This window comes from Mya arenaria, chromosome 7, assembly GCF_026914265.1.
Source record: "Mya arenaria isolate MELC-2E11 chromosome 7, ASM2691426v1".
Taxonomy (NCBI): Eukaryota; Metazoa; Mollusca; class Bivalvia; order Myida; family Myidae; genus Mya; species Mya arenaria.
Window position 1 is genome coordinate 66,064,756 of NC_069128.1, and position 27,891 is coordinate 66,092,646.

Here is a 27,891-nt window from a genome sequence, read left to right on the forward strand (position 1 = left end):
GTCATAGTGATACATCGAAATATGACCTTATAAGATACTTCTAACATTTATCAAAAACTCTCTTTCCTTATCATTATGTGTTAGAATTACTTGCTCATTATGGTATTTATTTGGATTTTTTTCAGATTCATGTAAAACATTATTTAGATAACTTTTTCGTATGTTCAACAACTCATGCATGATTCATGTCTTCTAAAATGTTATATGTCTTTTAAATGCTTTCTTAAACTTTCTGAATTTCAAAAGTCAGTGTATATAAAATATGGTCAAATGAATAGAACGAACATTTATTTTAATTTTGGCGATTTTGTTTTGTTTTCAAATTTAAAAATAAATGTTTTGCTTTATTGAGGATAACACAAATAATGCGAGATGGTTTATTTAATTTTCTAATTATCTTGCTGTTTTATAATACTGCAGATTTTCGAATGCAACTGTGTATTGGAATAAATGGTATCAAATTGGTTTAGTCTTGATTATGTAAGTCATGTTTTGCTCGATATTGAATGTTGTTATAGTATATAACTAGATTAATATACCTGTTTAATTTAATTTTAGTGTTCAAGATTTGCATAATTGGATATGGATTAAGTAATGTTTTATTCTGTTACCAATTTTCACCTGAGGTAAATGTTACAATTGTTAAATTTCAAACTTAGGAAATATGCATTGTAATAACAGCCATAGTTTAATATGTCACTATCAAAATGAATTAAGAATAAATTTATAAACAGAAAACACAATTAAAATCAATTTGCTTATCTGTTCAAATAGCTGCATTATAAGTGTTTGTTATTGCTTGAATACATCGTGTATATTACCATTACATTGTATCAATTTTATGTTGCTATTTCTCACATAAAAATGGTATCAACTGATATGTTTTCATTATCCCAAAAATAGAAATATTATAATGTTTTACTTTCTTGTATAGGAGTATTTTAGGTATTAACTGTTGTTGACCTATATAAATCCATATCCCAAAAATATTTTAACCAAAGAAAGGTTCATATTAATACTATTAATTAAGTTATGGTAGCTAAACTATGTACTTTAAGGTATCGTAATAAAACTGCCAATGTCTTAATAAGTTTAAATATCGTAGTGACGTTCTGAATATCGAAATGACGTTCTTAATTGAATCAATGATACATCAGCTGATTTACACTGCTTGCAGGATACTCCTTTAGTCCCATCAATGACCAAACGCGTGAACTTTCGTTGTAATCGTCCTTGCTGTTTAAGTTGTGCTAGTTCAAATTCACGCTGTGTTGCTATTCTTGGAGGAAATATTTGTGATGCATTGGTTAACAATATTTGTCTAGGTAGCGTTGGCAATAATGTTGTTCTTGATGTGCAGCTGTGCTCCAGAAGTATAACGTTTATCAATATGTATGGTCCAAATAATGACTCACAAGCTTTTTTATGGAAACTTGTTTTCTGCTGTCGGAATTTTTTATGAACAAAAATGAATGTAGTTGATCAATGTATGTTTATATTGTAACTTACATTATTTTCCCATTTTGTTACATAAATTGCAATAACAATGATTTAAATATTTTATCCCTAGAAGTAAAAAAGATATAGTTCTTTGAATGAGAAGATATGCGTATTGTACCTTTAACAAATGGATTGAAAGCAGTTCTTAAATTATGTTTATCTTTTTTGAGCAAACAAATTTGATGACACAAAAACGTTAGGTTCATTCAAGGAGTTTTTAATAAATCCTAAGTAAAACTCAAATATAACCTATTTTTGTTCAAATATGTTTAGCAAAAAAAAGATTATTCAAGTAGGATGCATAATATATCCACTTTTAAATATAACTTTTGTTCTCCTCTACACGTTCAACATTATATATGTTTGGTCTGTCCTTGTTTTGGAAAGATGTCTCTATTGTGGTATGGTATGATTTTGTAGGCACTTATTATTATTTTCTATGATTTGTTTTATTTTTCAATCAATAACTTAACTTATTGTATGATCAAGTAGTTGTAACAATATACTTGTATATCGAGGGGTGAAAGCGAAAAGGTTCTATCTGCTTCTTTATTTAATGTCACTTAGAACCTTTTCGCATTCAGCCCTCGATATGCAACATATGGGAAAATAAAAACATGTTTGTGACCTCATCTATTGGTCTTTTTGTTATCTATATAGGTTATTGGACTGCATTCTGTACTTTATTTCTACTAACTGTCCAATATGTGTTGAATGGACAGTCATTCTTCAAATAATGGACTGCCATATCAGATATTAGAAAAATATTAGTTTGGCAGAATCAGGACGTGTGATGACAAACTTGTTTCTTGAAGGGTGTAAAACTATGCACTTATACGACGAAAAACACTTTAAAATCATTCTTTCATTTGGGTTTAATAAATCATTATAAAATGTTGATTTTTTTTTATAAAATTCCGATTTTTAGGTTGAAACAACGCAATGCCCAATAAAGATTTGACTGAGATTGCGCAGCCTTTAGAATGAATGTCCTGTTGGATGTCCCTTAAAGAGTAGAAAAAAATTCTTAAACTTAAAAGATTTCCGTATAAAGTGAATAATGCAGAATGAAAACATAGTTTGCACTTGTTATATATCCGCAGAATTTTAATGAATAGTATCATGGCATGAACTACAATCTTCGCTTACCCAACCTATTCTTGATCATTTAAGTCTAATTCAGGTGAAATAACTGACCAAGAATCCAACCTCATTGGCTGTCACGCTATCAAAGGAAAATCTGACGCAGGGAATATGTATCGGATGGGTGACAGTGGGCGGATCTTTAAACACCAGCAAAACTTGAAATTCTTATTGATTAAGTCTAGTACTTAATGATTGCCTATCTGCAAATTCATTGGCTGTAGATACCGATTGTTTTCTAAAAGTGATTATTATAAATAGTAAGCAAAACAAATATTAACAATTTAACGCAAAAATGTTTTGATTTGCTTAAGAGATTTACCTGATAAGTATCTTTTCAATAGTAGACAGTGTCTCATAAGTTGACAAAAACACCATGAAATTCATGAATCGGACCTCGTTGTCTACATGTTTTAAACGTGTTTAGAAAGACTGTGGATTGTTTGTATCAACGTAATGTGAAATTTAAATTTGTATCCGAAATTATCTCTATCCGGATGGAAGCAATCGAGTGTTTGAGATTAAAAGAAAAGTTGTTTGTAAGCGTGTTTGTGCTTTATAACTTTCGGGTGGCATTTAATCCCCAATATGTTATATTGCATGACATACATATATTTGCAACTTATAATCTACAAACTAAAATGTGCTGTGTACTGGGAATATTGTAGTCTCGGCTCTTGCCGCAATGGCACACAGGTAAATATCATTTCAATGGAAATTGATCCAAATGATGTCGCTGAGGTATGGTTTTTGCTTTTAATTGCACTTTTCTGCCGACAACCGTTGGTGCCTTGAATCTTTTTAATCAGCATCATATTCTCCTTTCATTCCAACATTAACCGTTATAACTTATATCAAATTGTATGGTTCTTTGTTGTACCGGTAGCTCCTCATAACACTGCAGTTCTTGGCGAAAGGTGAATTCTATAGTGAGGGTGGACTTGTACATGGCGTCTCCAGAAGCACTGTATGTGTATCTTTTGGCAAGTAAGTAAAACTTAATTTGATCATTTATTGATTTAAATTAATTTATTTGGTGTTGCGTAAAATTTTGATTTTAAGATCTTTCAAAGCTTTTTTAACAGACAATTGCTGTATTAAATTAATTTAATGTGTGATTTGTAACTTCAGTTTTACCATATGATATGAGGTCTTTAAAAATCCTGAACATTTTCCTTCTAATTATGATTCTCTCATGAATGTGAATCATTAATATTTCATCGAAAAAATAAAAATGTGTTCAAACAGATGCTCAACCATTAAACACTTCTTTAATTAAAGGGATATCGATAGTTATAGTACTTACAGAGAGATGTATATCCTTCATATTTAAGCTTCATGTACAATTAAAGAAACAATTCAATAAATTTACTTAATTTTTTATGTCAGGTTGTAGACGCAATTAACCAGCGTGTCAACAACATCAAGTTCCCTACCACCCAGGCTGACCTGGCATCTATTAAACAAAAGTTTTATGAGGTAGCAAGAATGCCAAATTGCATCGGAGCTGTAGATGGAACATTAATCCCCATCATAGCGCCAAGAGTGAGGGAAGATATATATGTGTGTAGAAAAGGATACCATGCAATAAACGTGCAGACAGTAGTGACACCCGATATGAGGTATTATTAAATTTAGAACTACCCGGTAGTATAAGTGACGTTGATAGTTAGAGAAATATGTTAATTAAAGAAATATGTTTAAATACATACATGTATGAAGATATAAATGATTTATCTTTATTTACCCAATGAACTAATTACACTGTAATAAAAATTGTATTTAATCATTCAGTGAATTAAAACTGTAACTCGCATTAATATCTGTATGCATAGGGAATCCAAATCATGTATCTGTCTGCATATGTCCATATTGCAGATTCACTGATGTGGTCGCTCAGTGGCCGGGGTCTACACACGACAACACCATATTTGAGAACTGTGGCCTGAAGGCATGGGTCGAGGCAAATAATGTTGGTTGGCTGATTGGTGACGCGGGTTATGCCCTGAAACCTTACATGCTGACACCAAAGGCAATTATAAACATTATAATTGTGTACAATACTTTAATGTAATATTGTTCAATACAACTACAGAAAGGGTTTCATGTAATTGTCTGTATTTAATTATCACCATCATGTAAAATGTGTTTGTAGCATATTAGGTGACATATTTGCTAGAATATGATCATTTAAATTGTAAAATCATGGTAAGGTCTTCGAATAGATCCCAGATATAATGCAAGTTATAAATATAAATGCAGTAACTTTAAACACTGATTTCATGCAATTGCTTATAGATCCGGCCTACGACCCAACAGGAAAATGCATTCAACTAGGCACACAGCCGTACCAGAATGGTAGTTGAAAGACCGTTAGGTTTGTTGAAGTCGAGATTTCGGTAATTATTTTATTTTCAAATACAGTATTACCATTTTGTTACCATCTATTGATGTTCATAAGTAAGAAACTTAAAGAAGTGTAAGGCAACTAATTATGAAGTGATTCTTTTCAGAAAGCCCACTTGATAACACTTTTGAAATGGAAGATGTAAATAAATAATGAATAAAATATAACAACAAAAGGATACTAAAAAGTAGTTCTTTCATTAAAATATAACAAACTAATTTGTTTTCATTTGCAACCTTAAATTCAAATTATTATCCGTGAGTTGCTATTTTTGTTGTTTATTCATCAATATTAGAAAAAGAAACTTAAAATAAACGAGATTTGATGTTTATATGTTATGCAATTGTTAGACATGTCACTTTAAAATAAGCAATAGTAGTAGCTTATGATAAAGATATACCGTTTTCGTAAAAAAAATCACATTCCACCGGATGTGATGTACAACTTAGAGGTGCACCTCTATATTAAGAGGTGTGTATTTGTCTTTGTGCTTCTATGTTTTCAAACAATAATGTAGCCGAGCTCTCTAACTTATAGATGCACCTCTAAATATAGGCAGAACACTTTTTTGTTTACTCCTAGTACAATAATTTTGACCCTATAGGTACATCATAGAAAAATGCTGTTAATTGGTATTATATTATGTTTGCACTCACTTCATTTCATGCAGATGTCTTCATAAGACTGGAGGATTCATCCAAATCACACCTGAGAAGGCAGCCAAAGTCTTTGTTGTTTGTGCTAAACTGCACAACATGTGTATAGATGATGCTGTCGTGTTTGATGGACAAATCAATGTTGCCCCTGACAATGCACCACCTTACATTGGAGCACTTGACCCAAATGCGCAGAGGGACAGAAGAGCTATTATTGCAAGATTTTGAAATGAACACTCGTATTGTTTTAATTGTGTGCATATCTAATTATTTGGACTAGTGAAGGAAATATTATTACCTTGTGATAGATTCACATTTTTATGTATAATTAAGTTAAGAACTTTCTGTATCAAATTACACAAACTATCACAATTGGCCCATTTTTTCACAAAACATCTTAAGTCTCAAAAAACAGAATTTATCTTTTATCCACTATTTTGGTTTAGGTTTAACTTGTATCTCGTATAAACATTTTGAAGACTTTTTATACATGTACTTTCAATAGAATTAATTTTGCTTATATTAAAGACAAGCAATCTTTATCTTTATAGAGTTTTATTAGTAATCTTTATTAATGAAAATAGATACCAAAGCTTGTTATGCTTTAGATGTTTCGAGAACTTGGGTCTGAAAGATTAATACCTGTATGAATTAAAATACAATATTGACACAACTGTGCATGTACCATTAAAACCTATCATGACTCAGTATATGTGACAATATTTTTTTTAAATAGAGTTGCCGCAAACTCAAACTCAAAAATGTTAACATTAGTAAAACAACCTTGAATTTGAATGAAGCTTTAAATTGTATGGATTACTTTAAAGTCTCAGTAAAGTGTAAACAGAGAGAACAAACTTGTTAATGGTATAATGAATCTGAATGAATTCATGAATAAAGAAGACAATGCATTACTATTATCATAGCCATTGTTAATTTGTTGCACAAACATATTTGAAATGTAATGATTACCATCTTAATTGTCATATTCTATTTCATATTGACATGAAGAAAGTAATTACTTATTACAAAATACAGTACAGCCATGACTCATAATATGATGAAACAGTAGCTCTTCTATTTATTATGCTGTTTATGAGGGGGTATATACTCCTAATTATATCAGTGGAATAACTTGAAGTAACAAAACAAATGCTGTTTCATGGTGATTTTAATCATCCTTTATCTGATATACAAAGAAATCTTATAACACAGTAAAAAGGCAGTTTTATATTTTGTTGAAATGCCAATACAGTGTACCTGACCATTCTTCTAAATATGACATGTTTTGCAAATTCAATCATTTCAAATAACTCAAAAATGTACTAGCTAATGCATAGATGAGGGGGGGGGGGGCACTCTAAACTAAAAAACATTCAAAAATCTGTTTTTTCTGTATCAGTTTTCTTAAAGTTAACCTGATTATACATAATCTTATTGCTGTTTATGTCTATTCTTTATTTTGCCTAAGGACTTGGATGAGATTGACTTAATAGCTATGAACAACAACAGTACTGAACTTTGACTTAAGTGTTTAAACATTGTTAACAATACATAAAACAATTAAAACATTAACAATACACATAAATTGACATTTAATACCTCGAAACAACCTCCAACTATCACATTCATTTTTTGTGAAGAAAAAACTGTCTCATGTATGATTATTAGCCACTTCTATGTAATCACATTGTTTGAAATATGTCACTTTAATATGAATGCAATTGTGTTTCCATATATGTTATTAGTTTACTTGAACATGGAAAAACTGACCAAATTATAAAGAAAACTGAACTGTGAATAACATTTGTTGATATTCAAGAGTATGCGCAAAATTTAGATGTTATGTGAGTTTAAGTAGATGAAATATTGAAAGATTCACTGAATTCTAAGCACATGATTCTAATAACAGTATTACAAATGATTATCATAGGTTACATGTCGACTCTTAAAAGTTATTTAGTCACATTTCATTTTATTAGTCATTTAACGAATATTTATAATTGCTGATGAAAACATGAAATGAATTAAAGAGGTATGAATTGATGAAGATTGAACTGAACAATACTTCTTTTTATTGAAACAGTGAAGCTACAAACAGGAAGCAAAACACATAAACATACTGTACAATGGAACAATAAAATTGCTCAGCTATCACAGAGTTTATTTTTTATAATTTTTAACTATCCAATGCAGTCATTGACATATGAATTAAATACATGAATATGTACACATATTTCTACATAATACAGTTAACACATGTTGCTGTTACATCTACTGACAAAGTTGTAATATAAATCTATTCATGTACATATAAATGACATGTAATTCAATTTTTTGTACTAAATGCAATCTGTAACAAGTTTGTGTATACATATCAAATCAAGTATTGCTTTACGCATTGAATAGTTCCATTAACGCTTTGACTTACTAAATAAAATTTGATTCACAATATTGCCTATATTTAAAATTCTATACAAGTCATGTAACATAAGTTGAAGTTCAGTTTGACATGTTGGCATTATGATGCTTTGACGTTTTTATTCAAGTTAGTTAGATGACCTGAAGTAAAATCTTAATGATTACGAATGGCTCAATGTCTATGCTTAATTAGCCAAATATTAAGCATAGGCAATTTATTTTATTTAATCTTAATATTAAATAGACAAATTTAGAATACTAACTTTATTATCAGAACATCATTTCATGCAAGTAGTACCAGTATCAGGACATGTGAACAATTTGCCTGACATCTTCATTAGCAAATGTTATGTACTATATAAGTGAGTAAACTAGACCCATAACTAGATGTGAATCTTACACCACTTCACCACCACCTTCTTCTATTCAGAAGTATCAATGGGAGTGATTAATGCTCATTGAATGAACAGTGTCAGTAAGAATACCTCAATTAAGTTATTGGTCTATACCTCAAAGTCTTTTCAAGTTATGCTCAAGACAAATATATGTTTGCAAATTAATAACGAGCAATCACTCAACAATTACAGCACCAAGAGTTATGGATTTTGTGCAATTCACATCTCCTTAAAGCAACTGTGCACAAGATGAACAATTTGCAAGAAAAAAACCCAGAAAATTGTCGAACACTGACAAAAATTGGCTAGTCGATGTTATAACGTGATATTACCAAGTTAGATATATATCTTAAATATACCACTAGTTTTTAATAATCCTTTATAGCACAGTGGATACAACGCTGGACTGCGTTGATACTCTCATTTTGATACTTTTTTTACAATTATGACATCAAAGCATAACACATTCAATTATATAATTGTTCTGAGATTCGTTACAGTAAAAAACGTTTTTGGTGCCAATCTGATGTACAGTCCCTTTAAAGAGATTTAATTATATAAAATTATATGAAGTCATGAATGGATACAGAGCGTACAAGGTGATTCCTATTAAGCCCACATCACATAGTGGCGGTGTCATAATAATGTTCCATGTAATTTATTTATTGCTTTAAAGTATAGAAGTTAATCATTAAATCGTTTGTAATTTTCTGCTGTTGAAGAATTTCGTTGAGGAGCTCATTCTGTTTCATAAGAAGTCTTTCAATGTTTACTGCACCTGGAAAGTAATTTGATTAACATTTATAATAAGTTCCAATCAATGTCAGGTATACCACTGTTAACATAGTGAAATCAATATATGCCTGCAAAGGTTATATTAACAGTTAGAATGTATTGATAACTGATGTTAAATTTATGTTCAAGCAGTTGAATAGTTTTGTTCATCAAAACAAGCAGCTAAATTACATCTAACCTTGAATGACACAAAACCTCAAGAAACACACACTATTTCCGTTTTCAACATGACAAGAGCGCGAATTCGATGTCAATTACAACAAAGGCAGTGATCACAATGTGTCTGCTATGCTTAGAAACTGACAAAATAAGAAAATTAAAAACCAACCTTTATCACTGTTACTGTTTTCTCCCACTAATGGCAGTGTTGTCATCCTTGTATTACTGAAATATTAAAAAGTACATGTAATTTCATTGTTATCAACAAATAACAATGCAATCATGATATGAAGTTATAACATGTATACCTTATTTCTCCTTATAACACTCCACAGAATTATCTGCCTAAGTCAGTAGTACTAGAACTATAAGAACAAGGATTAAATCTTAGGCGGTCTAATCACTAGAATTAGTTTATTTAGTCATATTTTGTGTACTACCTTTTCTGAACCATGGCAGTACCCAGGGGCAGTGAAGGGGACACTTTGTTTGAGGTGGTTTGACCTGACTCTACTGGCAATGCACATTCAGCTGTTTTGATAGGCGATGGACTTGAAGCTGCAGTTATATAGACAAATATAAATATATAAGTGTTATTAAAAACAAACAAAAAGGTATAAATATACACGACATGTGTATCAAAACTTCATCTGGAATGACAACATGATATATTCAAATGTTATGACTATCACTTTATGATTTCACATTCACGGTATGAATTACTTACATAATAATTTCAAAGTTTCACTTTACATAAAGGATGAAGGCGAGCACTTTTCTAATCCATATTAAATGTGAAGTTAAGAAAATAAAGGAATATTACTATTAAGAGCAAAGGTGTCCACCCCCGCAAACCCCCCTATCGCCGAATCGCCGATCAGCTGAATCATCTGTAATACAATATTACCAAATTTATAAAAAACATCTTGATTTTATAATGAAAATGTAAATGTTTAAATATGTATTCGAATTGATAAGAAATTATGAAATACTACATTTTCAAATCTAGGTTTTTGGCATATTTTTTAAATTTCAAATTAGATTCATATATGTACTTAATTTCCAGATTCTAAAATATATACATGAAGTCGATGAGATTTGCCATTTTCTGGCTTAAACCGTTACTTTTTGTTTAAGAAAAATGCATTAAACATCGATTTGGGGACGGAAATATGAAAATATGCGTTCTGATCTTTTGTCAGCAGTCTGTTAGTGTGCACCTTTAACTTTCCTACAAATCCTTTAATGTCAAAAAATGAAAAAAAGTTGCAAATAAGTAATAATTTACCTTCTCCTCCCACGCATCTAACTTCGGAGGAGGCCCACCGCCTGTCAGAGCTGTCATCTGGCGCCTCCTCCGCTCCCTTCTCTTCACATCAGTCTTAATATCAGATAGTGTTTTTTTACATTCGTCAAGGGTTCGTACACACACACCCTGGGCATTCACTCTGAAATACAAATAGATAATTTCTTCAAATTTTATGATTGAAGTTCACTTAGAGGATATTGTATGGGGCTGTGTGAGGGCGGGGGCTCATGATCAAAACTTGCAAACAAATCAACATATAATATCTTTGTAAAGCCAATAGTTACATGCTGTGAATGAAACAGTTAAAATAACTATTTCAATGATCAGAATAAAACTGTTACATGGTATATGATCAACGTCGTCATCCGCCATAGTCAAAGTTTCCAAACAATCTTATAAAAAGGTACCATACCGCTCCACAATTATCTTCCAGGATTTGTCCTTATCGCAATGTGTTATTCCAGGGCAGAATTTGCTATCGATGGCATAATTTTCATCGAAGTATGCATTTCTAAGAACTTCTTGCTCCGCCCTGGACCAGTTCTCCTTTCTTTTCAATTTCTGCGGTGTCGCCATTATTGTTGATGTAGCAGACGAAGTTTGTTTACTTTTTTTGACAGGTGCCCGCGAAGGGAGATTTCTACCTCCAATCGGAGAGTTACGCATTATTTACCCCTACGCAAATATTCACACTTACGAAATTTTAGTAAAACGCACGTACGCAATTCGTAATATTTACGTAAGTTGAAAATGTACTTAAAACTTACGCAAAACTTACGAACTGTTAGTAAAACGGGGCCCTGGTTTCTACCCAGGAAATGGAAACGAGCGTGAGTTTATAAGCTCTCAGCTTTCGTCACAACCGAGCTAATAGAAATTAGTATTACCTAACGATTTTTGCAGTAAACCGTAAGCCGTATCTTATTTAAATCATAAAACAAACTGCCTCAAGTTTTTATAAGATATATCGCTATGTTATTGCAGAGGTGGGTCTACTTGTGACAGTGGTTTTTCTGGTTACGCTGTTCATTGGTAAGAGTATATTTCATAGTTCTGGTTCAGTTATTTGAAATGAAGAATTCTGATAGCTTCCCCGTTTTTAATATTGGTAGTGGCTACTCGATACACAATGTTTATGGAGAGACAACTTCAAAGTATAACCCCATTTAACCTTTGACAATATTTGCAAAAAATGAAAACATAATCTTTGCAAATGTTACATAATATCAAACCAAAAGATGAACATTTACAGTAGCGTCAATTGATAAGTACATCATTAAGAAAATCATTAAAAGCAAATGACCTATTCCCAAATAAGTCAATACACACACCATACCAACTGCAGTCTTCTGTAAATGAAGCATGATAATCTACATATAAGATTACATATATGCCAGTGTCATATGCTTGAGATATAGTTAATTTGTTTTGAGATATAACATAAACTGTCTATGATAATATACAATTAATTCATTTGCAAAGGAAATACATAAACTTATCTTTGAAAGAAGTCCGAACAAAACTTAAAAGAAAGATGAAATAATTCAGGATACTGGTATAGAACGATGGATATAAGTGTAGAGAGACTCCGCACTATAGGCAAATTATGTTATTTTTTTGAATAAGTGTTGATGACATATCGTTCAGATCCATCAGTGGTACAGGAAAAAGTGTCAAAACTGCGTGAGTGGAGCCGATTTGAAGGAGAGTCACATATTGACAATTTAACCCTTTTAGGTATTTTTATCGTGGTACAAATGTATGTTAAATCTTATCTTTTTATTGTAACTTAATTAGTTTTACTAGATCTAAAATTAATTTGCTCAATTTTACACGAGTGTTAATTAATCTTTTGATTGTAATTTAACATATGTGATATATTTTACATCTTCCAATGACTATCTTAGTATGTATGCTTTACATTTATATTTACAGTAAAAGGGCACGGTGTCCCATTAGAGGATTCTCAGAATCGATCACGGATAGAAAAAGACTTAGGAAGGCCTGAGAGTAGACAACCTGAAGGTAGAGTTACCAATACAACCAGTTAAACAATATTAGTTATGACTACGGTGGCACAAATTGATGCTTTAACTTATCTTTAGGTGTAACACAATTAATAATAATAATAGATTTAAAAGACGAAAGAAACGAACAGCATCACTAAGGATGGCCTGACTGGAGACATACTGAAGGAAGAGTCACAAATACAACTAGTTAGACCCTTTAAGTTATGATTATGGTGGAATAAATAAACTTATATTTTATTATAACTCAATTCATTATTCTAGATCTGAAAAGAAGCCGTAAAGTTTTAGACGAGTGTTTATCGATGTGTAATCCATCCGCGTAAATGTGTTACGCGTAATTTTAAGGCAATATAGTGTCATAAAATATTGGATTAAGGATTATATCTTGGAACGTCATTGATCGTCGGCAACAGCTGTTCACCAATTTATGTGTTTTCAGACATTGCCATGCATTTAAATTAACAGTCATTATATATAAAGAGCCCGTTTAATAAGAACTTGTATAGGTAAATGTATGTCTATGTGCCCATCGTGTTTTAGTCATTATTGGTATATGTTTATGATGTGCCGCAACAATTACAGATTAATTTTACAATAATAAATAATTTATCTAGAATAATTTTCATATACATTTGTTGTCATACATGATACGAAGTATGATATTTTTAAAGTGTTTGATGACATATTTACAGATTGTTCATCACTGATACAAGAAAAATCCTCAAAACTGCCTGAGCAGAGCCGACTGAATGGTAGAGTCACTAGTTGAACAAATTTAACCCATTAATTATATCTTAAATGGTTGCTCAAATGTATGCTAAATATTTTGTTTTGATTGTAACTCATTAAATTATACCATATCTAAAACTAAGTTTTAAAATTTTACACGAGTGTTAATGTTAATCACATAAATGTGTCAAGATCGTCTTAGTGAAACACCTACTTGTACAGGTACTGGACAATAGAAACGGGAGGTTAATTACCCGTTCCCCCTTAAATAGTTTTGCAACTCGTTATTTAATGATTAGATTAAATTTAATAAATCAAAGGCATTTCTATATTCAGGCCATGTAAATCTTTTGGATGTATATGAATCAGCGACGTAGCTTCCGATGTCAACATCGACGCAATGATACATACATTGTTAACACAGATATTATATACATGGCTTTTATAAATCCTACAATACATACTTCTATTGAAGGGTTTGGTGTCCCATTCTCCGATGATTCTCGGATGCGATCAATGAACGAAAAACATAACTTTATCATTGGACGGAGACAAACTGAAGGTAGAGTCACCAAACCAACCAGTTAGAACCTTTTAGTTATGATTATGGTGGATCAAATTGATGCTTAAACTTATCTTTTCTTGTAACTCAAAATTATATTAGATCTAAAAAGGTGCTGTACAATCTTAGACGAGTGTTCATCGATGTGTAATCCATCCGCGTAAATGTGTTACGCGTAATTTTAAGGCAATATAGTGTCATAAAATATTGGATTAAGGATTATATCTTGGAACGTCATTGATCGCCGGCAACAGATGTTCACCAATATTTGTATTTTCAGACATTGCCATGCATTTAAATTAACAGTCATTATATATAAAGAGCCGTTTAATAAGAACTTGTATAGGTAAATGTATGTCTATGTGCCCATCGTGTTTTAGTCATTATTGGTATATGTTTATGATGTGCCGCAACAATTACAGATTAATTTTTAAATAATGAATAATTTTCATAAACATATGCTGTTATACATGATACGAAATATGTTATGTTTAAAGTTTTGATGACATATTAACAGATCGTTCATCACTGATACAAGTAAATACTAAAAACTGCCTGAGCAGAGCCGACTTAAAGTTGGAGTCACTAGTTGAACAAATATAACCCCTTTAGTTATATCTTTAGAGGTTCAAATGTATGCGAACTATTTAGTTTTGATTGAAACTAATATAAGTATACCATAACTAAAACTAAGCTTTAAATTTTTACACGAGTGTGAATGTTAATCACGTAAATGTGCCAAGACCGTCTAAGTGAAACACCTATTTGTAGGCAATGAACTTTCATCAAAATATTCATTTGACAGTATATTTTGGAACACCATGACCTGTTGGCTAGAGCTGTTCAACAATGTTTATTTATATTTCGGGATTTGCTTTAAATCAATGTTTACAATGTGTGTTTCTACTTTAGCCATTTGTATATAAATATATGGAGATGATTTTATGTTCCCATCGTATTTAAGACATTATTGGTACCTAAGACGCACCAAAAAGAAGTTTTCGAGAAGTATTCTTTTATTAATAAAGCCAGTTCAATAACACCTTAACTCCGATGCAATGCTGTTTGCGTTGGGCATTGTACCAATTTATTTAAATCTAGTGTAGATATTGCTTTGAAGAAGAGGCGATGTAATAATGGGGGTAATAAATTGTCGATAAAATGCAAGATGCACTCTTACTCCCAATTTAGATTTACCACAATTATTACAATTGTTTTAATATACCAACATGAATAAACAAATGTCGAAAAATAAAAAGACACAGAAATCGCGGTATTTCTACCTTTTGAGTCGATAGTAGATCACACTAAATCTGTTAGCACTCCCCAATCCTTTAATATTTTAAGCCATTAAATACACGGTTGAAATCTTGTTATCAATAACCAATAACGACCATAACACCCTTTTCCACAAGTAGCTTATGACAATATATACGAAGCTATGTGTATAATGTTAGAAAATGTATCCAAACTTAGAAACGACACATCTTCGCAATCAGTCGCAAACTCCTTAAAGCTCGTCAACACTGAGCTCGTTTATTGTTTGTTATCCCGGTCGAAATAAAAACAACGCTTGTGGCATTTGCTGAAACTCATTTAAAAACATATTTGCATTTATCAGAGGCGCATTTTCCAAAACGTAACCAAAGCCGTACGCATGAAATAAATGATTTACATAAAAAAACAATACAGTCGTACACGTTATCATATATACGTTTTAAAAGTGTAAGTTCACATATTCGAGGATCGTCAGAATCAATCACGGATCGAAGAAAAACTCTCAAGACGGGATGTTGTAAAAAACAATTTAAACGTAGATTTGTCAATTCAATATGATTATGCCTTTAAATAGTTAAAAAAGATGTACAATTATCCAAATGACCATTTTTACGTACATTTTTGAACCGAAACAAATATCGCTAATGGTTATAGATATAATACTTTAAATTAAATCGAATATTGCTGTTAATTTATATGAAACGTTTCCGAAAAACGTTTTTAACGCTAGCTCATAAAAGTGTTAAGCGTTAAAGACTGAACGAGAAAAATCCTTGGAACCAATTTTTAGATATCGCCTTCATAAACAATCAAAGTTTACATTATAATATACGGTGACAGTTAAAGAAGAGGCTACATCGTTAAATGTTTAAAAATTGTGTTGTGCAATACCATTGAGATAATATGAAGTATTATAATGCTTCTTTTGCTACGTAGACAAACAGACTATAATGTAATACGTAATACATAATATGAGAAGACAATTGTTTCATGAATTGTTGTTAAGCAAATTTTCATGTACAGTAATTCAAAATATTTGCAGATTTGGCACACATGATGTCATGGATAAAAGAAGAAGCAAACAATATATTGGCAAAACAAATTGCATGTAAGTTACCCGTTCCCCGTAAAACAGTTATACAATGTTAAGATTGAATCAAATAATTAAAGGCATCTTTATAACCCGACCATGTACATCTGTGTGATATATAGGAATCAGCGGCATAGCTTCCGCTTAGCCATAAGGCCCGGGCCTGCACATCAATTTGCTTTTTTAAAAAACAAATGTAAATTGTGTTCAATTGATTTAGGTAAGTCTATATTTGTCTTTGATTTTTAAGCCTATTGTCCGTCTTGATACACGCTAAAACGCACCATTCGCAAGCTACGCCTTAAAAGTATCGGCGCCCCATGCAACCGGTCCCCGTACTTTTGTGCCTGCACACCAAAATGGCTCTATCTTCGCCCCTGGAAATGACCTTGTCGAGTCATGTCCTGGGATATCGGTACAAATCTCATTTATTGCTCTACTCCATATGTTCTCTGACTTAATGTTTTAGTCCTTGATGGTATTGATAGTAGGATAATTTACTTAGATGTTTTCAATGGACAAAGAGTCAGCCCAAATACAAATAAATATTTGATGCTGTTATACGATAAACAAGATTAATATGACATTAAAAAGGTGTTATGGAAACTTTGAATGTTCTGCCTTTTTGGAAAACATATTAAATATTGAACCAATTATTTATCATAATTTATGTCATGAATGGTATAAACTATAATATTCGGAACATTTCGGCTGCCTTCTTCATCAAAAGCTATTATTGATGGTTATAAAACTCCGAGAACTCCAATTCTTGGCCGCAATCGTAACCAGTATAGCGTTTTTACGTAGCTATGATTCTAGTTGTTAATCATCAAACGACTGAACGTACTGCAGAGTTGCATCCCTTCTGGCTTTTAAGCAAATATTGCCTCTTCGTCTGCAAAAAGACTATCAAATTTATATCCTCCAGAGCTATGCTACAAGTAATACTTGTTTAAAGATAAAGCTCCAAGTATTCAACAAACTTGGATAAGGATATAGGCAAACATATATCCCTTGCATCTGACCAAAAAATATCTTTTTATGAAATCTGAGTATTTGTTTTAATGTTTAACCTTTGCCCATGCGAAAGTGTATACAGACATTATTGTTTTAAACATCTTCACATATATACCTAAGTATGCATTTGCATTTTAGCTATATATCATTTTCAGATAATGCCTTATATTAACATTTACGCTTATTATATAATTGTGATAAAGCCACTTTTGTTAAAGGTTACTTAAATGCATGAATGTTCACAACCATGTAAAAGCCGTAATTGGTCTCTACAAACTACCTATACTTATAAAGATAAAGTTGAATAAAATAGTAATTTTATTAGGAACTTATTTAGCTTGTATGATGTTGGTGATATGCATTATACAAATGTAATACAAACTCTTTAAGCCTTTGCTGAAACTCATTTAAACATGTTTGCATTTATCAGAGACGCATTTACCAAAACGTAGCCATAGCCGTACGCATGAAATAAATGCTTTGCATCAAATAACCACTACAGTCGTACATGTTGTCATATATACGTTTAAAACAAATTGATTATGACATATTCGAGGATCGTCCGAAAAGTATCAGAGTAATCGTTTTAACGCCAGCTCGATGAAAATATTAAGCGTAAATGTTAAGCGTTTGACCAATCATTTTATTATTGAAAACACTTGAATAAAAAACCGTGACACCAATTGATATATTTTTTAATGTCGCCTTCATTAACAATCGCAGTTACCAGTATGTTATACGGTAACAGTTAAGAAAAATGTATTTCGAGTATTGCTTAAAAGTTGTGCAATACCATTGAGATAAAATGAATAATTAGAAAGCTTCATTTGCTGCGTAGACAAACAGACTATAATGTAATACATGATACATAAAATAAGCAGACGATTGTTTTATGAATTGTTGTTAAGCAAATGTGTACAGTATTTCTATATATTTGCAGATTTGGTATACAGGGGAACACGGATAACTGTAGGGTTAAGGACAGGTAAGTTACCCGTTCCCCGTAAAATAGTTATACAATGTTAAGATTGAATTTAATAATTAAAGCATCTTTATAACCCGACCATGTAAATCTGTGGGATATAAAGGAATCAGCGGCGTAGCTTCCGCTTAGCCATAAGGCCCGGGCCTGCACATCACATTGCCCTTTTTAAAAACAAATGTAAATTGTGTTTAATTGATTTGGATAAATTATTCGTAAGTCTATATTTGTCTTTGATTTTTAAGACTATTTTCCGTCTTGATACACGCTAAAACGCACCATTCGCAAGCTACGCCTTAAAACAAATCGGCGCCCCATGCACCCGGTCCCCGCACTTTTGTGCCTGCACATCAAATTGCCTCTATATTCGCCCCTGGAAATGACCTTTTCGCGTCATGTCCTGGTATATCGGTACAAATCTCATTTATTGCTCTACTCCATATGTTCTCTAGCTTAATGTTTTAGTCCTTGATGATATTGATAGGAGGACAACTGACTTAGATGTTTTCAATGTGCGAAGAGTCAGTCCAAATACAAACATATAATGGATGGTGTTATACGATAAACAAGTTTAATATGACATTAAATAGATGCTATGTAAACTTTGAATGGTCTGTCTTTTGGGAAAACATATTAAATATTGAACCAATTATTTATCGTAATTAATGTCATGTATGGTAAAAACTACAATATTCGGAAAAGTTCGGCTGCCTTCTTAACAAAGATTATTGATAGATTTAGAACTTAAGAACTCCAATTCGTGGACGCCATCACAACCAGTATAGCCCTTTCACTTAGCTAGTATTCTATTTGTTAATGGAATACTGCAGGGGGGCGGATGGTAAGAAGAGTCATTTAAGTGTGGCATGTTGCCTGGTTGCATGTATAAAGAATACGCATTCAACAAACCGTGAGCAACCATCAGTTATATTAAAACCAGATATGTTTAAAGTAAATAAACATTTGGTAAGCGAACGCTTAAACTTAACAACAGATATGAAATGTTCAAAACATGTTTGTATATTTTGTACATAAATATATTTGTATTTTATTTGTTAAAATGTACGTTTATTCATTAATTTTATTTCAATGAGATGACCATAACACACGCCAGTTTAGGTAAAACAAACTTCAACATGGTGGCCAATATGGCCGGAAAAATTTACCAAATCGCCAATTCAACGTAAATTTACCTGAAATTGAGTGTTGCGCCCAAAATATGTTGAGCAATGGTGATTATTCTTTGACTTCGCTTTTGCAAATAACATAGTCAAGATCATATATACACTAACATTGCGTTCCAGATGGCCGCCAAAAGTATGAAGACGATAAAACGTGTAAAACCCTTGTTTTGAATCTGAAACCATCCCAATTATTCTTGCATCCAAGATATAGTACAATAAATGGAATGCATTGAGGCCTAGAGAACTTACTAATACCACATTTTTTGCTGTTTCGTTAAACAAAAATGCTAACTACTTCTCAAATTGTGTTAACGGATCGTCAAAAAATCTTAAAGATACAATGCTCGTATTGGTTTAAATATATTTTATACCGTGTCGTGGACGGCATCCAAGATGGCTGCAAAAATATCCAAAAATAATGGATTTTTTAAACAGGTGTCAAGTGGTTGAGTTATTTTGCTTGGAATGACATATATGGATATTGTTCGCAATTATGATAGAGATGTTAATTTGTTTTTCAAAATATACTGTTATCTGGATTTACTTTAACATAATATATTCACAAGCCAAATAAGTTTTAAAGCCAATATTAATAAAAAAAAAACCATTCACATTCTGCTCTGTAATTAGAATTTCATGAGCCAATTATCTAGCCTATTCCAACAATACACGACACATTTCAACTACTCGACGATCAATTATGTTGACTGAGCGGTGTACTACGTCATTGTCATATCAGTAACGTAGCGTTAGAACGATAGGGTAGCGGTCTTTTCCTACACAAGTTCTTGGTGTTAAGTAGCAAATCGTGGGCTCATACATCACGGCATCAATATGTATCTTCCATAGTCTTTATAGATCAGGCAAGACCACGAATAATTTATAATTGATGTATTGTCTTGTATTTTTTATATCTGTTATAATAAACTATTATGCAAACAATATATTAAAAAAACATTCTTATATAATTTGAAATCACTAAATGCTTCCAATCAATCAAACAGAAGTCTAAAATTAGCTCTTATATTCTGAAAGACACGCCTTTTTGAAAGTAAGCAGAATTGTGATTATTTTGGCAGCCATCTTTGACGCCATATTGAACTTGATTAGGTCAAAAATGATTTCCAGTTACATACGTATTTAATGTTAACAAAAACACTGCCAAAATGTTAATAAATTAAACACCTTTGAAAGAAGAACATCCCAACTTGGTACATCTAGGTCATAATCTTCAAGTTGTTTTCGTCCTTCTGATGGAACTCCTATATAAGCGGCGAGGTCAGGTGGTTGTCATAAATAAATATAACATTTTACATTCGCTCTATGCGTGTGATAAATATCCACTAAGCTTATATATGTTTAGTTTGAACTATCATTAGATTTTTAAAAATACGTATTAACACTGAAGCTACAGTCATCAAATGTAAGGCAAATAATGTTTCAGCCTTTTGAAAGCATTTGGTGGTAATTATAAAAAGGGATCGGCCTCAATTGATAATAAAGCTGATTTAACATAGTCATTTAAATAAGATAATATCGAATATAATTTGATAATTTATTTAAACGGTTTGATGTTTGCGAGGTGCGATTTACTTGTCCAATTTTGCCTAATTTAGGTTATATAAAGTTTTAGTTAGCCTTGTATTCTTGAAGTACGAACAAGTGCTATTAAGAATCGGTATTTTTAGTTACTTGTATGGTATATACACTGTCAGCTTCTTATAGTAAACCGATAATATATCAACAATAACAATTGGATGTACAGCTTTTTATATGTTGTCACCATTTATTGTCCTACGGTAAAATGATTTAAACTCACAAAAACAATTATAAGATAAATAAAAAGACAAGCATTGTTTTAACTGTTGTGTTGAATGGTGTGATATAATTCGTATGATGGGCTTAGTTTCAGGACAAGCAACTCTGGTCGGAGTGAGAGGTTACATGAAGTTAGCTTTTGCGGTGACATAATTGGGACCAGTAGTAACTTTTTATGGAATTACAACAGTGGTTCAGTGTAGAAATAAAGGATTGCTTTCTGAAATAGATACAATAACTACGGCCTACATGAACGAAGCTTTATGGAGTTCAGATTTTAATGAAGTGTAACAGATTTTTTTATTTGACGACGTTTGTTTAGATATAGAAACATTTAAATTGAAACATAGTCGGCTAAATGCTGTCCACACACATATCTTCTTTAAAAGTTTTGAAATTCATGCAAGATCTAGTTTGGAAACCAATGTGAGTGCTGCTATATGTGAAAAGAGAGTATCAACATCACCCATACGCTGGATCCTTGTGTTTTAAATGTATCTGGAAAACAAAAAGAAGGTAATTTTGCATAATTCCGGACTTGGGCTCTCATTGTAGAAGGTCCTAAATCTGATGTAGTACTGTCAGTCAGTTAGTGTAGTTGATCGTCGGGATTGAATATAACAATTTTGTAGTTACAACACATATCAGATAAAGTTGCCACATCAACGTGATTGGCATACATTTTGTCACAAACGGGACAAATATTACACCGAAGAAACAAGAATTCCAAAACTTTAACATTTGTTCAATGTAAATAAAAATAGCACTAGTTATATAAATTATACCTTAAGTTGCATAACAGAAAAGGAAGCAAGAGCTATTTAAACCTTTGATAAGATGTGAACAGTAAAAATCATGTATCGCAGAAAAAAGAATAATGTCATGCCAATCTGCAAAACACGATGGTACATTTGCATGATATCGAACAAACATAGTTGAATTTTTTTTAATAAAACTAGTCTCAAACGATGGGTTATTCAAAACAAGAATGTGCTTGATTGTAAATATAATATATACTCGTACGCAGCTAGAAAAAAAAACGATATTGGACACGCCTTATAATGTCCAAGGTGTTTTTCTCTGCTGTACACTATCCCAGATATATTCTTTGCGTTATTATTTAAAACATTTACATGTTTTCCTTAAATTCTTTTTCGGTTGTTCTTCAACTATAAAATCATCAGGTTTTGAAAGTGGATTGATGTTAATCTTACTATTCGAGCCTCTGTCGATCCCGACTTTCATTTAAAACCATTTAACGTTATTCGGTATTTATTGTTGGTATTTTATGGGACGATTGAATCGGGTCACGGACATTGCGGACCAAGGACATTACGGATCAGACATAACGGACCATGTTTGTGGACATTACGGACCATAGTTCATGACATTATGGACCGTGATTTATAATTGTACCCACAGTTTTTTTTCATTATATAACGTACCATATTCGTAGACAATACGGACCTTGATATATAATTTAATGCAGAAAGTTAACTATTACAACTAGACACTATATATCAATATTCATGCAAATGGTGTTTAAATATAAATATAATACAACTTAAGTATTTGTTTTTGAGAAAAGAAACAGCAAATTCACATTTATTTGGTCTATGATGGTGATGTTATTGAAATTGTCAGTGAATTGTGTTACCTAGGAATTGAGTTCCATTACTGTACTGGTTATTTATCACGGAAAATAAATACTTTAAAGGAACATGCTTTGAATGCATATATGTAATCATGTTTTATCTATATTTATTCGTGTCAATATAGATATTAAAACAAAACATTCTTGTTTTATGAACGTGTTATACCAAATATGTTATATGGCTCAGATGTATGGGGGGATTTACAACTCAAATGATGTTGACAAGTAAGTATTTGTTTGTTTTCGTACATTTTTTAAATCTGACGTAGTTTCACATTTCTTTTATAAAAACATAACTATTTTATATATTATTTTATGAAAAAGAAATTTTCTCTAGGCTTATTTACTGTAGGTATAAACTGGTCACTTTATAAACAATTAAACTTCATTAATAATTGGAATTGCCCAGGAATTTTCACAGTTATTTGGCTGATATTTTGCAGGTGTCATATCAAAATGAGCGTTCATATACAAGTATATAGTAAAGTATGATGACGATGTGGAGAATAAAGTTTCAAACAAATTGATAACATTATAACTCATGGTCCGTTATGTCTCTTTAGATGGTCCGTAATGTATCCAGATATGGTCCGTAAAGTCCCAAAACATGGTTCACAATGTCCGTAATTTTTTTAATCGTATAGTAGGAAAAAGATATGGTGTATGTGTACTCACGTGCGCCTTATTATGGACATATATTGTATTGTCATGTGTTGAAAGTAGAGTCTACGATTGGACGTATACTATTTTGTTTTATTACACACTTAATTTGTAAATAAATATGTGTCGTATATAAACGAAATGCATGTATTAGGTGTAGAGCTTTTGTATACTGTACATAATGTATAAGTGAGTAATATACCGTGTTATTGAATAAACATTACTAATTATTGCGTGTTTTATACTAGTATTCATTTGTACGTTAGTTGTAGTGTGCCTTATACCACAATAATCTGAGCGGAAACCTCGGATTGTTTGATTGTTTCGGATTTTATTTGCAACTGATAAATATAATAAGCATTTTCATTATCATTACGTTTATGTATTTTTGGTATGCATTACCTGTCCTTTAGACTTTTTTTGTAGTTTTACCATAAACGCCTAGCCATAAAGATTTACTCTTGTTTATACCAGTTATGTAATGCATGCTGGCTGTAAATATTTAATAAAAGTATTATATAATAGTGTGTTATTCATTCCTGTATCTAGATCTTAAGATTTAGACTTGGTTCGAATGTTTATTCGCCAAACGCCCTAATATTGACTGGTGTTCATAATTTAGTTATTTTAAGCATAAACATCCACATGTTAAACCTGTAATATTTGTTTTGAAAACCAAAAACAAATCAAATGGGTTCTAAATCCTGCCGAGCAGTTTAAGGTTAAGTGCTAATAGTGCTGCGACAGCTGTGTTTAAAAGCAACCAAATGAGAACAGGACCATGGCTAAAAAAGACACGGTGTGTATGGAAGCAAACACCGCTGCCAACTATACGCATTATCGCATTCGTTATTGACCACATGCGAGCTAGGACAATAATACATTTATCTTTATAAAAAATGCATGATTTGATTGCATTTAGGACCATCTACGTACTTAATAATCCACAAAGGAAATAGGGTGTCTATAAAGCCATACAATGTGATATGAAGACGAACCATCAGCAAAACGGACCAGACGGAAATAAGAATTTAAGAGGGGCCGCGTGTCGGGTTCGGATCCGTCTTCATTCGCTAGTGTTTATTCCATTTAATGTTACAAAACAAGCGCCGTTATGTCCTTAAAACGATAAGTAATGATTCGTTTCGCTCAGAGGATAATTCGTTCTATTATCCAATGCCTCGATATGCTATTTGAAAACTATATCTCGGATGCTCATTGGAGTTCACGTATATTATGCTTCAATAAACGCTTATCTCTATACACATGATTGGGACTATTTTTCTTTCTTTATTCCTTTTATACAAAACTATGCCTTTACGCACAGAGCAATATTTTCAGTCGATTAACATGCCTTTGTTGCTAGCCTTAGTATAATACCGTTTGGACGAGTCACAAGATTGAAATTATTTGCAAGCAACACTTAAAAAATACCAACTCTCAAAAAAGAAGAGCCAAAAATATAGTGTGGCTGTGATAGTGGTGTTGGTGGGAGTGGTGATGGGGCGGGTTGTGGTGATGTAATTGAATGTGATGGTTGTATTGTGGGCAAAAGTGGTGGTATAATTGTTGCGATAGTGGTGGTTATTGTGCTTGTGATAGTGATGTTGATCTTGCTGGTGATATTGTGGGTGAAAGCAATTACGTTTCTAACATCCTTAAGAAAGGGATGGGTTTTTATAAGTTATATAACGTTATGAACTATCGGCAAACGGACCAAAATGCCAACAAGTGTCAAGTCGTAAAGCCAGATAGAGTGTGCTAAGTACCGGAAACACCGGAACTAGGTTCTAGCTAGACTAAATATTTTAAGTTCCTTCTAAAATACGACATCTTTTTAGAAACACAAAACGCCCGTGGTGGCCACAACAAATCTACATGGTAGATAAACTCTATCTGATGCTATGACGCAGTTTAGAGGTCATTTTAAGCCATAATTATTGATGAACGACGAAGTGCTCATGTGCACAAATCGATGTATACCAGAAGCGTAGTTTAAAGGAAAATATATTTATAGGCCCGACATTGAAGGGTTGCTTTGATTATGCTTTATTTCAGAGTGCGCTTATGAGAGTTTCTGACATATTAAATACTGATATACCTACGCCTACGTTGGGCTAAACGAACACAAAAGTAAATGAATAAACTAATACGTGCGATATCTGGGAATTTAAGAAAGCTCAAAAATACGACGTGAATGCTAGCACATAATAGAAACAGAATGTCGTTTTTGACTAAATGTTTGAACCTCTCATGATTTTCCCGTGGTTTGTTTGGAAATCCTTCCATTTCGTTAGAATTAAGAAGAGGCCAAAAATAGGTATATACATCGCTTCGATCTGGTAATATTTGATAGTGTTATTTACAGTGAAGTACAAGTTATGCAGACAGGTTTAATTAATCAAGAAAGGAAACATCGTGTGTTTTGTTATTTTTGACATTGATTTAAGGCGGTGACTCGCTGCGGTATGGAAAAAACATTGATGTGGTAAACAATAACAAAGTTATTTCAAAATTCTATTTCAAATAGATCAAGAGACGCTACGACAAATTAAGTTGATAATGAATACACAAGTCCTGAACTCGAGCTCTGCATATCGGCTTAATGTTGTGGACTTTATACAAAATTATTTAAATCAGTCCATTATTTAAAACTTTAAAGGAGTCATAAAAAGCGATAAATTACATTCGATCCTAAACGTGGAACTGTCAATTTAAGAAGGAACGTGGCGGAGTTTTTATATATCTTTATTCTTCGTTGTATATATTTTAGCTAACTTTACCTGATAAATGTTGGGACAATGGTGAGGTTAAATACTTATAAACTAGATTGAACATTCAGTGTGCCCCCTGTTTCAGTAGCACTCACCACTATTTAAATTTTTGCGTTTTCAGAGTGCCACTTTAAACAAAAATAATAAATTGGAAATATTTCTGTCATTTCTTATATTCAGATGAACTTCTTTATTTGACACATGGCCAAATTTAAAATCGTTAACATTATGCTTTGGCTTGAAAAAAATAATGTTCAACTGTTAAAATATAATTTAAAAAAATGTAAAAAGTAATCATTCAAATATACACTAAGGTTTATACGCCACATTGTGACTACATGGAATTCCCTATTATGAGTTGTTTTTGCCGGTGGTTTATAAAGATTCATCAGTGAAAAAAAGATGTTTTAAACAGTGAAAATATCACTTTGATCGACCAATGTGCCATTCAACAATTTTTCGACTGATTTAGGCATTATAATGACTTCATGACACATATCGGGTACGCACACATGTAAATATATTTTAAAGTGTATTCTGCTACTGATTCATCCCATGTAGAAAGCAGAACAGTTCGCAGGTCAGTGAAAAATAGTCCGATCATTTCGAGTGGTGCAAGTCCTGAGGTATAGGTGGTGTTTTGTTAATGCCCAAAATAGCTGCACAGAACTCCTCAACGTTTTATGCACAACAATGAAATTCCATTCTCCGCCTCCTGCTGTTATGACAAGACTTCCTGTTTTCCTGTTTCACTTGACGTTTTTTTTCAAAGAATTCATTGGCAGGTTTTAGCTATCCAAAAACGATGTTAATGCTTTTTGTAAAATATCTAACAACAACTTCGAACGAGCGTTGCAGAGTTGTTTTATACTGAAACAGTTGGGAGTGTGGTGAAAAAATGTTCGTTTGACAACAACAACTCAACGGTGTTGCTTTAGACCTTACATCCGGAGGATCTGGTGGTTCTCAAACCTAAGCGATAATAACTGCAGTATGTATAGATCCTACGCCAGCATTCACCCTTACTCGTTCTTGGTCCCTTCCTCTAGAAACAAGTCGGCCGTACGGTTGAAGTCGGAAAAGAGTGAGCAAAAAGCGTAGATTGTGTCTATTGCTGCAAGCAAAAACACTGGGGGTCTCGATTATCCTAAAGCGAGTGTGAAGTTGTAAGCAGGAACATATTTGTCGTTTCTCAGCGTGGACAATATTGTCAAGATCGATTAAGAATTGAACATAAGTAGGCGCCTTCACTTCATAAAATCCATCGAACATAACTAATCATATTTTCTAAGCAAATACATTTTCGAGAAATGCCCTCTAATAAAGTT

At 32.2% G+C, this 27,891-nt stretch overlaps 2 protein-coding genes and 1 pseudogene across 2 annotated transcripts; 2 read left to right on the top strand and 1 right to left on the bottom strand.

The window, feature by feature from the left end:
- Positions 1-3,354: 3,354 nt before the first annotated feature.
- Positions 3,355-6,055, top strand: LOC128241358 (putative nuclease HARBI1; annotated as a pseudogene).
- Positions 6,056-9,184: 3,129 nt separating this feature from the next.
- Positions 9,185-11,361, bottom strand: LOC128241359 (uncharacterized). Its single transcript, XM_052958283.1, has 6 exons — positions 11,198-11,361; positions 10,765-10,924; positions 10,300-10,366; positions 9,917-10,034; positions 9,646-9,701; positions 9,185-9,300 (listed from the first exon to the last, which is right to left on the bottom strand). Exons 1-6 carry the CDS (start codon positions 11,359-11,361, stop codon positions 9,185-9,187), a joined length of 681 nt encoding a protein of 226 aa, XP_052814243.1.
- A 1,055-nt stretch (positions 11,362-12,416) lies between these two features.
- On the top strand, positions 12,417-14,245 carry LOC128241360 (uncharacterized). Its single transcript, XM_052958284.1, has 4 exons — positions 12,417-12,468; positions 12,721-12,810; positions 13,508-13,567; positions 14,020-14,245. Exons 1-4 carry the CDS (start codon positions 12,417-12,419, stop codon positions 14,130-14,132), a joined length of 315 nt encoding a protein of 104 aa, XP_052814244.1. The 3' UTR covers positions 14,133-14,245.
- The last annotated feature ends 13,646 nt before the right edge of the window (positions 14,246-27,891 follow it).

What these genes read in the sequence shown, in the direction of transcription:
- LOC128241359 (XM_052958283.1), bottom strand. Translation starts at nt 11,361, where the DNA reads ATGGCGACACCGCAGAAATTGAAAAGAAAGGAGAACTGGTCCAGGGCG. An exon ending in GGACACCTTTGCTCTTAATA is followed by an intron (nt 10,035 to 10,299) that starts GTAATATTCCTT and finishes ATATAACTGCAG; the next exon opens with CTTCAAGTCCATCGCCTATC. An exon ending in ACTGCCATGGTTCAGAAAAG is followed by an intron (nt 9,702 to 9,916) that starts GTAGTACACAAA and finishes TTAATATTTCAG; the next exon opens with TAATACAAGGATGACAACAC.
- LOC128241360 (XM_052958284.1), top strand. Translation starts at nt 12,417, where the DNA reads ATGACATATCGTTCAGATCCATCAGTGGTACAGGAAAAAGTGTCAAAA. An exon ending in GGAAAAAGTGTCAAAACTGC is followed by an intron (nt 12,469 to 12,720) that starts GTGAGTGGAGCC and finishes TTATATTTACAG; the next exon opens with TAAAAGGGCACGGTGTCCCA. An exon ending in TGAGCAGAGCCGACTGAATG is followed by an intron (nt 13,568 to 14,019) that starts GTAGAGTCACTA and finishes CTTCTATTGAAG; the next exon opens with GGTTTGGTGTCCCATTCTCC.